Source organism: Eumetopias jubatus, unplaced genomic scaffold, assembly GCF_037043125.1.
Source record: "Eumetopias jubatus isolate StellerSeaLion01/CBP00866 unplaced genomic scaffold, mEumJub1_p1.0 scaffold_60, whole genome shotgun sequence".
NCBI lineage: Eukaryota > Metazoa > Chordata > Mammalia > Carnivora > Otariidae > Eumetopias > Eumetopias jubatus.
In genome coordinates, this window is record NW_028274866.1 from 677,654 (window position 1) to 689,747 (window position 12,094).

General features: G+C 39.3%; 1 protein-coding gene across 1 annotated transcript in view; it reads right to left on the reverse strand.

Annotated features, from left to right (window-relative positions):
* Window positions 1-681: 681 nt before the first annotated feature.
* The window catches only part of BRCC3 (BRCA1/BRCA2-containing complex subunit 3), a 58,661-nt gene continuing 47,248 nt past the window's right edge, over window positions 682-12,094 (reverse strand). The window contains exons 9-12 of the mRNA XM_028094911.2: window positions 8,888-9,019; window positions 8,341-8,384; window positions 3,482-3,650; window positions 682-2,324 (exon numbers count right to left, since the gene is read on the reverse strand). Coding sequence (XP_027950712.1) covers window positions 3,499-3,650; window positions 8,341-8,384; window positions 8,888-9,019 — 328 coding nt within the window. The 3' untranslated portion in view covers window positions 682-2,324; window positions 3,482-3,498. The remainder of the gene's footprint in view (window positions 2,325-3,481; window positions 3,651-8,340; window positions 8,385-8,887; window positions 9,020-12,094) is intronic.

Consider the following 12,094-nt stretch of genomic DNA (forward strand, 5'->3'; position numbering starts at 1 on the left):
AGACTGAGAGGTTCGGGCGCCTGGGTGGCTCAGTTGGTTAAGCGACTGCCTTCGGCTCAGGTCATGACCCTGGAGTCCCGGGATCGAGTCCCGCATCGGGCTCCCTGCTCGGCGAGGAGCCTGCTTCTCCCTCTAACCCTCCCCCCTCTCATGTACTCTCTCTCTCTCATTCTTGCTCTCTCAAATAAATAAATAAATCTTTTTTTAAAAAAAGAAGACTGAGAGGTTCATTAAGGGCATGAAAAGCATCTATTGACATTCACTATGTCCTGGAGGTCATTGGTGACATTGGCAGGAGTGGTATGAATGGAGTGATATGGACAGAGGTCAGAACGCAATGACTTGAATGAATAGGAAATGACAAAACGGAGAGAGAAGGCAAGTGTATATATTGTTCCCATCAGAGTCTTGGCTGTGATTGAAAATAGAGACTCTACTGACCGGAAGGGGTGCAGGGTTGCATAGGGAGTGCAATATTTTGTGTAAAGTAAGCCCGATTGGTGCAGGTGGGAAATTAATGATACATCTTCCTTATAGCACTGTTCCTTGTCATGCTGAACACTTTTAAAGACTGAACACTGAGCTAAAAGGAACCTCGGTGGTGATCCACTCTGACCTTATAAATGAAAAAAATGAAGCCCAGAAAAGGAAAGGGACATGTGCTCAACATTGGCCTGTAAAAACATTCAAATCATTTTATTCCCCTTGGGTTTTCTTTTTATCACTCTTATTTCATAAACTAAGTACCATTCCTCCCAGTTCCTTATTTAATATGTCTAACTTTTTATTTTGTAGTAATTATAGATTTACAGGAAGTTGCAAAAATAGTACAGTGAGTCCCATGTACCCTTTACCCAGTTTCCCCCCAGTGGCAAGACCTTATATTACTATAGTACAACTTCAAAACTGACATACTGACAATAGCACAATACTGCTAACTCGACTACAGACCTTATTCAGTTTCACGAGATTTCACATGCATTCATTTGTGGGTGTGTGTAGGTCTATGTAGTTTTAGCACAGATAATGTAATCAACACCATAATCAAGATACAGAACTGTTCCATCAGCACAAATGATGTTATCCTGTGTTATCCCTTTATAGTCACACATGTCCCATGCCCCCTCCAGTCCCTATCCCTGGCAATCATTAATCTATTCATCATTTCTAGAATTTTGTCATTTCAAGAATGCAATCATATAGTATGTGACCTTTTGCGAATGGCCTTTTCATTCATCATAATACCCTTGAGGTCTACCCAAGTTGTGTATATCAATAGTCATCTGTTTCTCTTCATTTCAGAGTAGTATTCCATGGTACGGGTGTTTGGTTTAATCACTCACTCAATTGCAGAACATATGGGTTATTTCCAGTTTTTAGCTCTTACAAATAAGCTGCTAAGAACATCTGTGTACAAATTTTTGTGCCATCATAGCTTCTCATTGCTCTGGGATAAAAATCCAGGAGTGCAACTGTTGGGATATTTAACTTTATTAGAAATTCCCAAACTCTTTTCTAGAGTAGCTGTACCATTTAACATTCCTATAAGTAATGTATGAGAGATCCAGTTTGTATGCTCAACAGCATCTGGTATTTTCATTATTTTTTCTTTAGCCATTCTGATAAGTATGTAAGCATAATTCAATGTGGTTTTAATTCGCATTCCCTGATGACTACCGAAGTTCAACATCTTTTCATGTGCTTACTTGCCATCCATATATCCTCTTTAGGGAAATGTCTATTCATGTCTTTTGCTCATTTTCAATTGGATGGTTTTTTAATTGTTGACTTTATCTAGTCTAGATTGATCAGACATACGGTTTGCAAATAATTTCTCAATGATTTCCTCCTCTTTAATTTTTTACAGAGCAAAAGTTTTTCATTTTGATGAAGTCCAGTATATTGTTCTCCTTTTACGACTGTGCTTTTGTAGTGAAGGCCAAGAGCTTGTTGCCTAGCCCAAGGTCCTGATGACTTTTCTATGATTTTTTTTCCTAAAAGTTTTATAGTTTTACATCTTACATCTAAGTCCATGATATATTTTGAGTTAATTTCTGTCTAAGGTGTGCAGTTTAGGTCAAAGTTCATTTTTTTTTTTTTTGCCTATGGGTATCAATTGCTCTAGCATACTTTGTTGAAAAGACTGTCTATCCTTACTCCACTGAAATGCTTTTACCCTTTGTCAAAATCGGCTGGGCATAAACCACACCGTCTTGATTACTGTAGCTTTATGGCAAGTCTTGAAGTCAGGTAATGTGAGTCCTCCAACTTCTTCAAAATTGATTTAGCTTAATTAATTTTATACCTGGATATTTTCATTTTTCCTATAGGGAAAGAAAAGAATAGAGAAGAACTGTGGCTGTGGGAAATTAAGGAAAATACAGCATTTACACTCCCTATGTCCTACGGTAATGGTTTTTAAACTATAGTATGCCTTAGAATCAGCTGGGGGTTCATGGAGATTTCTCGGTTCCACCCCGAGATAAAGTTTGACCTCCAAGCGATTCTCACGCAGGTGGACTACAGGTGCATTTCACAGTGAAATATGAAGAACAATAATCTAGGGAGAAACAAGAAGAAAAAACAAAAACAAAACCCAACGCTTTGTCACTATTGTTGGGATTGTTGTCTGTCTTCACACCTCCTCCGATGCCCACTTTAATTTCCAGTATGCAATAGGCTTGCCTCTTTTCTAAAGACACACTTACCTTCTGTGGTTATACGTGGAAAGAATAATGCAACAGAACTTGTTAAAACATGATTTTTGTTACATCCTAGGTCCTTAATGTTTCTGGAAAAACATATTTATATTATAATGGAAGTTCCGAGGTAAATAGGATCTGCTCAATAGGAATTTGCTTCAGAGTCAAATATGCTAGAACTCATCTATATGGTTAGAAAGGGCACCCACACAGATTCAACCTTTGATAGGTATCTTAGAATACCTAATATTTTAGAGATCAAGAAGGAAGACATAAGACATATGCCTCTCAATGAGGGCTAAGAGTAGAGGGGGGGTGCTAATAAGTCACCTTCACTTCCACCTACTCTAGTATACTCATGTACCTGTCCAACATAAACCTCGTAACTATAAAATCGAAACATGAAATACTCTTCTTCCTTTAGCTTATTCTAGGGAGTGTCTAAAATTGAAAATAAGGACTTCAAAGTTACAAGGGAGAAGTAAATATTTAAAATATGTTCCTAGGACATTTTATTACAAGATGTCCTTGCCAATGTACCTCCCATAGCCTTTAAAAAAACTTTGTCTACTTAAAGCATCTTCATATACACTTTGTAGGCCAGTTACAGGGTTCCCTGATTCCTAACAAAACTTTCAGGAAGACATCTTGTGTGTATGGCATTATTAAAACTCATCCACTGGGAGCTAGAGAGCTGCTCCATTGTCTAACTACACACGAGGTGGGTGAATTTTCAGACCATGCTTAATATACAAATTGAAGAAAAAAAGTTTGTTTACCCCACTGTTCTCCGACTTTATTCTAGAGAAGAAAGTTCTTGCATAAGCTCTTCCTTTTCTTGTTGCAACTCCTGCAGATGCTGTTGGTTTTGCTCCAGTCTGTCCTCCAGCCACTGTAGGAGAGGCCCGCTGACTGCTGACATTTGACTGCACAGATTCTTGGTAAACACTTCAACAGGAAGAACACAGATGAGATAACACTCCACCACCAACGGCTCCCCAGTTGTGAGCACATAAAGAAGCAGTTGGAGCAGGAGGTAGGACTAGCAGATGATTTTGTATCGTTAGCCAGGAGAAAGACAGAAGAGCTGAGCAAAGAAAACACCTATTTTGAGGCCCTTCTGAATATCCCTAGATCCATAAGCCAGAGGGAAGCCTGGCTACGCAGAGAGCAGAAAGATAACCAGATCTTTACTCCCTTACACAAAAGGGCTAAGAACCATAGGTTTCTTTCCCCAGCCCTTAGGCCTTTGCACAGTGTAAATGACAAATGACCATAAACCCTAGAGAGCTAGAACTCTGCTTTCTGCAACTTAGTTTTCCACCAGTCCACTAGGAAAATTGCTCAAATGGTTTGTATATTTAAGAAATAAATACATTAATTCAACTCACCTGAAAGCTACTCTTTTAAAATGAGGAAAAAACGGAGAGATGAAGAGCAAGGGAGTTACCATCTTTGACATTCAGCTTGATGGTGAGACAAAGATTCTTCAGCACTCATTTTCTTAAAGATTTTATTTACTTATTTGACAGACAGAGAGAAAGCACAAGCAGGGGAAGCAGGAGAGGAAGAAGCAGGCTCCCTGTGGAGCAGAGAGCCTGATGTGGGGCTCGATCCCAGGACCCTGAGATCATGATCTGAGCCTAAGGCAGATGCTTAACCCACTGAGCCACCCAGATGCCCTTATAGTACTCATTCTAAAACAAACTCTGCCTAATGGAAATACCTTTTTCTCCTTCGTGATACATGACTTACTGAGGGACGCCTGGGTGGCTGGGTGGCTCAGTTGGTTAAGCATCTGCCTTTGGTTCAGGTCATGATTCCTGGGATTGAGCCCTGTGTCAGGCTCTCCGCTCAGCACAGAGTCTGCTTCTCCCTCTCCCTCTGCCCCTCCACCCTGCTCGTGCTGTCTCTCTCTCAAATAAATAAAATCTTTAAAAAAATATATGACTTATTGAAAATGACCACTGTAATACTGTGGGGTATATCTTCCAAGATATATGTATATGACATACCTGTGTACATGTGTGCATTTGTATGTATACTTATGAATAAAAGTTGTATGATTTTGGATGTTACTTTTTTACCACATAACAATGACATCTTTCTGTGTCAGGAAAGATCTGGCTTTCCTTCTTAAGGGCTGCACAATATTCATCAGAATGGATGTACCAATTTACAAATGTATTCATTTATGTTAGAGAGACAGAGAGAGAAAGAGCACGAGCAGGGCAGGGGCAGATGGGGAGGGAGAAGGAGAGAGAGGCTCAAGCAGACTCCACACTGAGCATGGAGCCCGATGAGGGGCTCCATCTCACAACCCTGAGATCGTGACCTGAGCTGAAACCAAGAGTTTCAACTGCACCACTGAGGCGCCCCATGGATGTACCAATTTAATGAGTCTTCTACTGATGGACACTTCAGTGGCATCCATTTTTTTGCTATTACAAAGACTGTGGTTAATATCCCTTTAAATTTATTTTTGCATACTTGTCCTACAAATTTTTGAAGGGTACATTTCTAGAGGTGGAACTGTTAGATTCAAGTACATGTTTATTTTAAAACTGATTAGCCAGTGTTTTCCAGATTGCACCAAATTATACCTCCAGGAACAGTATATGGGAGCGTTCACTTCCCCCACATCTTCACCTAATTACCTCTCAATTTAAATCTTTGCCAAAAGAAAAGGTGAAAAACTGCCATCTTAATCCATACTTCTGAAGACATTTATGAACAATTTGATTTTTCTATAAAAGTCCTTCATTCTTTTTTTTTAAAGATTTTATTTATTTGAGAGAGAGAGAGAGAGAGAGAACATGCATGAGAAGGGGGAGGGGCAGAGGGAAAGGGAGAAGCAGACTCCCCGCTGAGCAGGGAGACCGATGCGGGGCTTGATCCCAGGACCCTGGGATCATGACCTGAGCCGAAGGCAGACGCTTAACGGACTGAGCCACCCAGGCGTCCCAAGTCTTTCATTCTTACTTAGTCAGGTTAATTAGGCCAAGTCTTCCCAGAGTTTGAAAAATATCCTCTTTATTTTCCTCCTGTATTTTTTTAACTTTCAAAATGAGCTATAAAGGGGGGGAGCGCCTGGGTAGTTCAGTCAGTTAGGTGTCTGTCTTCAGCTGAGGTCGTAATCCCAGGGTCCTAGGATCGAGCCCCGCATCGGGCTCCCTGCTCGGTGGGGAGCCTGCTTCTCCCTCTCCCTCTGCCCCTCCACCCCGTTCATGCTCTCTCTATCTCTCAAATAAATAAATAAAATCTTAAAAAATAAAATAAAATGAGCTATAAAGGGCATAATTTATAGACAATAAAATGACCCCATTTAAAGTGTACAGTTCATTGAGTTTTGACAAATGTGTACCTGTGGTAATGATCTCTAGTGAAGAAACAGAACCTTTCCATCAGCCCAGAGGCCCCTCTGCAGTTCCCTTTGCCCTTTGGCCCCAGCAGCTGCTGATCTACTTGCTGTCACCACAGATGACTTTTGCCTATTCTTGAGTTTCATATAAATGGAACAATAAAGTATGTAGCATTTTGTGTAATCCTGCTTTCACTTGGCATAATGCTCTTGAGATTCACCCAGGTGGTCCATGTTGTTGAACAGTACTCCATCGTATGGATGGATCGCACTTTGTCCATTCACTCACTGACAGACACTGGGTTGTTTCCACCTTTTGGCTATTGTGAATAATGCTGCTATGAATATTCCTATGCAAGTTTTCATTTGAACACCTGTTTTCAGCTCTTTGGGGTATACGTACAACTGGTGGAACATTTGGTAATTGTAATTGCTAACTCTTTCCCAAAGTGGCTATCCCACATTTAATAGTCAAAGTTCAAATATAGGGGGGCTTGGCTGGCTCAGTCAGAAGAGCCTGCAACTCTTGATCTCAGGGTCATGAGTTTGAGCCCCACATTGGGTGTAGAGATTACATAAACAAACAAACAAACTTAAACATTTTTTAAAAAGCTTAACTATATCTGGAATTTATTTTTTGTGTATGATGTTAGTTAGGAATCTATTGTCCCCCAAATGGAAATAGAAGAATAGAAGTCCATGAAAGTTAAGAATGTCTCTTTTGTTCAGCACTGAACCCCAGTGCCTGAAATACTGCCTAGCTGAGAGCTGGCACACAGATACTTCCTGAATGAATAAACTATCAAACAAAGGAACTATCCCAACACTGGTGTATAATCCATCCTTTTTTATTGATTTGAAGTAATATCTTTCTTAAATATAAATTCTTATATACACATTGGGCCCATTTGTGGGCTCTATTCAGTTCTACTGATTTATTTGTTCATTTTTTAGTTATTACCATAGTATTTAAATTACTGTGGGCGTGCCTGGGTGGCTCAGTCATTAGGCATCTGCCTTTGGCTCAGGTCATGGTCCTGGGGTCCTGGGATCGAGCCCTGCGTCAGACTCCTTGCTTGGCAGGAAGCCTGCTTCTCCCTCTCCCACTACCCCCTGCTTGTGTTCCCTCTCTCGCTATAAATAAATAAAATCTTTAAAATAAAATAAAATAAATTACTGTGGCTTTAGAATATGGCTACATGTCATATACGACCAACTTTTAATTCTTCATCATATTTTACCTCCAGATAGAAATGATGGGAGAGATATACCAAGCCATCTCTTCTTTTCCTATCAAAGTAATGGCCTATAACTTGAAAGCCTCCCTTTCTTCCTCACTGGTGACTTTGCCAGTCACTGGGAAAGACTACACAAAGCGGTCTGGGAATCAGGGTTATTCAAAGAGAAGGTATAGTAGGGTAGGTGTGTATGCTGGAGAAAAGTGATTTAGTATGTATATTGTACTGAGTTTTCTGCTCCTTGGCCTTGTATAGGAATTCCTTCTGTGTTTACTGACGTGAAAAGATGTCTTCCTTCATACCCTCCCTTTTATCTGTCTGTCTATCCATCTCTTTCAACTCCCACCATACTAGGCTGGTAGTGCTGTGCTGGAACCAATTTAGATCAGCTCATTGAAAGCCAACTATTGAAATTTCAGAAGTCTGTGAGCTGGTTGAGACCACATTAATTGTTTAAAATCAGCCATGGTAGGAGTATTACACCATAGAAACTGGCAAACACAGAAAATCAGGGCCCTTCCTCCTCCCTGAGAACTGGGTATTAAACATGTACCAGCATATACCACCGAGAGAGTCGGTCGTAAAGGTCGCCCCAGTCTTTCCTCCGGCCTTACTCTAGGTATAGCATATATAGTAAAGGTTCTGCAGGGTTCAAAAGAAAAGTTGGGAGCAGGATTAATGAATGGCAAAGCTCTTGGAAAAGGAAATTCAAGGAGAACTTGAACCTATTACTTCAAGCACGTAAACCAAATTTGTTTCTGTCAGCTGAGTATTTCAGAGATCACTGCCTATATTCTATTTTTTAAAGTCTTTTTTTTAAGATTTTATTTATTTATTCAAGAAAGAGAGTGAGAGAGCACAAGCAGGGGGACAGCAAAGGGAGAGGGAGAGGGAGAAGCAGGCTTCCCGCCGAGCAGGGAGCCTGACAGGGGCTCGATCCCAGGACCCTAAGATCATGACCTGAGCCGAAGGCAGACGCTTAATGACTGAGCCACCCAGGTGCCCTCACTGCCTATATTCTAGAAAAAAGAAATCTTACCTGAGCCATTATGGATCTTGGTTACTGAGTCCAGATGTGTAAGGCTAAAGGGATAAAATAGTTTAGGTTAGTAGCAAAGCAGCAGTGAAGGGAAAACAAAATGGTCATAGACTATGTGACAAAATGATAAACTGCACCAGACCTTTGCGAATCGGGTTAGATGAATATGTATAATTTAAATTCCATTATAGTTAAGTTTTTCATGATTTGGAGGATGTAATTGTATTCAGAACTTCAAGATAATTCAAAGAGATAATTTGAAAGTACTGTCTCTCACTTCATACAAATTTGTACACTTCAGTACAAATTTCTTGGGTAAAACCCAGTGCTTGGCAATAGGGCTACTAAGATGTAGTTGTTTTTGTTTTTAACATCCAAAAAGTACCGTTGCCCTTGAAGCATCCAAAGTGCAGTAGGAGAGAAATGAATGTTAAATAGATTATTAACACATTTTCTCACAGAGAGGTGAAAGGAAAGGGTATTCAAGAAGAGGAGAAGAGGGACCAGGCCCTGAAAAGTAAAGATGAGAGAGGAGCGAGGACTCTACCTGTGGATCCTCCTATATGCATCCTGCTCCTCTTGGCACAGGATCTTGGGCAGCTCAACTGCTGATTCAAGGCATACTTTCCCAATGGTTACGTGAGGTACAATATGGATTGGAATTTCAATCCTCTCATACCTGCAAGACAATCAATTCAGGTCAGTTTTATGTTTGTTTGTTTCTGGCTTTATTTTGGTATAACTGACGAAAAGGAATTACAGATATTTAAGGTGTACAAATTTATGTTTTGATAATGATATTTTGAGTAAAATGATCACCACACTCAGGCCAATTAACATATCCATTACCTCACATAGTTACCATTCTTTGTGTGTGTGTGGTAAGAATACTGGAGATCTACCTTCTTAGAAAATTTCAAGTATATAATACAGTAAACTGTAGTCACCATGTTGTGCATTAGATCTCCAGAATTCATTCATCCTGAAACTTTGTACCCTTTGACCAACACTTCCTCATTTTCCCTTCCACCACTCCTGCCATGGCAACCACAATTCTACTCTCTGCTTCAATGAGTTTGACTATTTTTATTTATTTCAATTCATCCATTGACAGACCTTTAGGTTGTTTTTGTATCTTGACTATTGTGAATAATTGTGCAAAGAACATTGGAGTACAGATATCATTTTTTAAAAGATTTTATTATTTATTTGAGAGAGCGAGCACATGAGAGGGAGGAGGGTCAGAGGGAGAAGCAGACTCCCTGCTGAGCAGGGAGCCCGATGCGGGACCCGATCCTGGGACTCCAGGATCATGACCTGAGCCGAAGGCAGTCGCTTAACCAACTGAGCCACCCAGGCGCCCCCCAGATATCATTTTGAGATCCGTATTTCATTTTCTTTGGATATATAGCAAGAATGGGTTAGTTTGTAATGCCGAGTTGTCACAATCAGAAGTTTTCTATAACCTTAATAGAAATTTGGGGATACAGAATACTCAAAGGTTAGACATTCCTGTCATTCATTTAAAAGTAGCTCAACTTCAAACTTGACTGAATTCAAATTGAGCTCATACAGGGAGCAAATTAGAAGCCCATGTGCAGAGTCAACATTCCCCACTCTCCTAGAAAATGTGAGGCCATTTTCATAAACTTAACGGAGGCCTTGGGAGCTCAAGGTCCTTATGTTCACTCCCCCAGACAAGGGGAATAGCTAATTAATGCTGTTTTTCGTTGAGAAGTTGCCATTGGAGTTGAACACATTGATCACAAAGCCCGGGGAAGAGTAGCTACAGATTTTTCAGTGATTCCATCAGATTCATGATGTAGATGGGATTACTCATACAAATGCTCACTTGTTCTAACTCAGTGTTCACCAGTGGCCCTCAGTTCCCATTCTCTCCCCTGAGGGGAACTATGTAAAAAATTCACAAATACTGGGGTGCCTGGGTGGCTCAGTCGGTTGTCTGACTCTTGGTTTTGGCTCAGGTCATAATCGAGCCCCACATTGGGCTCTGTGCCTTGCACAGTCTGCTTCAGATTCTCTCGCCCTCTTCCTCTCCCTCTTGCTCTCTCTCTCTCTCTCTCAAATAAATAAATAAAATCTTAAAAAAAAAGATTCACTCTTGGGGTTGTACATTTTGTGGGTTTTCACAAATGTATATTAGCATGTATCCACCATTGTAACATCATACAGGATAATTTCACTGCCCTAAAAAATCCTCTATACTTCCTGTTCAAGCCTCTCTCCTCCCTAGCCCCTAGCAACCACTTATCTTTTTATTGTATCCATAGTTTTTCCTTTCCTTGTATAGCATGTCTTATGGTTGGAATCATGTAGTATATAGCCTTTTCAGATTGGCTCAGTGTATTTTTTAAACTACTCAGGTGATTCCAATGTTCAGCCAAGTTTGGGAATGAGTGGTCTAACTCATTTTTCTTTCTCCATACCTTCCAGTCTATTCAATTCAAACGTTCCTTAATTTTTGGTGACAAAACGTTCCTTAGAGTTGCAGAAACCTATTAACTTTTCTTTAGAAAGAAAAAAATAAGATCAGATACATGAGTTTTCTTTCTAACAATAAAAGAAAGCTGATAAGCAAAGTGCTTTCTGGCTAGATATGAAACCTCAAAGGGATATTTAGTAAAATTAACAGTATCTGGCATTCATATAAAATTACTAGGCATAGAAAGAAGCAGAAAAATGTGACCCATACATAAGAAAAAAATAAGTCAACCAAAATAGAGCAAGAAATATCAAAGATGAAAGAATTAGAAGAAAAGCTTCTTAAAATAACCATTATCATTATAAATATTCTGTGTGTGTACAGGAAGCTAGAGGAAAGATTGAAAATGGATAGAATTAACAGGAAATTAAACATTACAGAAGGAAAGATTAGTGAACTTGAAGACATAGCAATAGAAACTATATAAAATAAATCACAGATAGAAAAAAAAGACCAAAAAACAATGAACATAACATCAGTGAACTGTGAGACAATGTCAAGTGGCCAAATACATGTATAATTGGAATATCCAAAGAAAACGAGAGAGTGGATCAGAAAAAAAAAAAAAAAAACTTGTAGAAATAATAGCTGAGATTTTTGTAAATTTGATGAAAAATGTAAATCCATATGTCTAAGCTCAATGAAACCCAAGTACAGAACACATGAAAACAATTACACCATGGCACACTATAATCAAATAGCTTAAAACTGTGAAAAAGAGAAAATCTTAAGAGAAGTCAGAAAAAAAGTCATATTAAGTAAACAGAAACAAAGGTAAAGATGATAGCCAGTTTCTCATTGGATGGTAGAGAAATATCTTTATAGTTCTGAAAGACAAAAATGACCACCCTAGAGTTTTTTTTACCTATTGAAAATATTTTTTAAAGATAGAATTAAAGACTTTTTTCAGACATACGAAAGTTGAAAGAATATTTCACCAGAAGACTTACACTACCAGAAACATTAAAAGACATTCAAGAAGAAAGAAAACGATAACAGATGGAAACAGAAATGAAGAGTACTGGAAATGGTAACCTACTGAATGGGAGAAGATATTTGAAAATGACATATCTGATAAAAGGTTAGTATCCAAAATATAGAAAGAACTTATAAAACTCAACACCCAAAACATGAGTCATCCAATTAAAAAATGGGCAGAAGACATGAATAGACATTTTCCAAAGAAGACATCCAGATGGCCAACAGACACATGAAAAGACACTCAACATCACTGATCCTCAGGGAAATGCA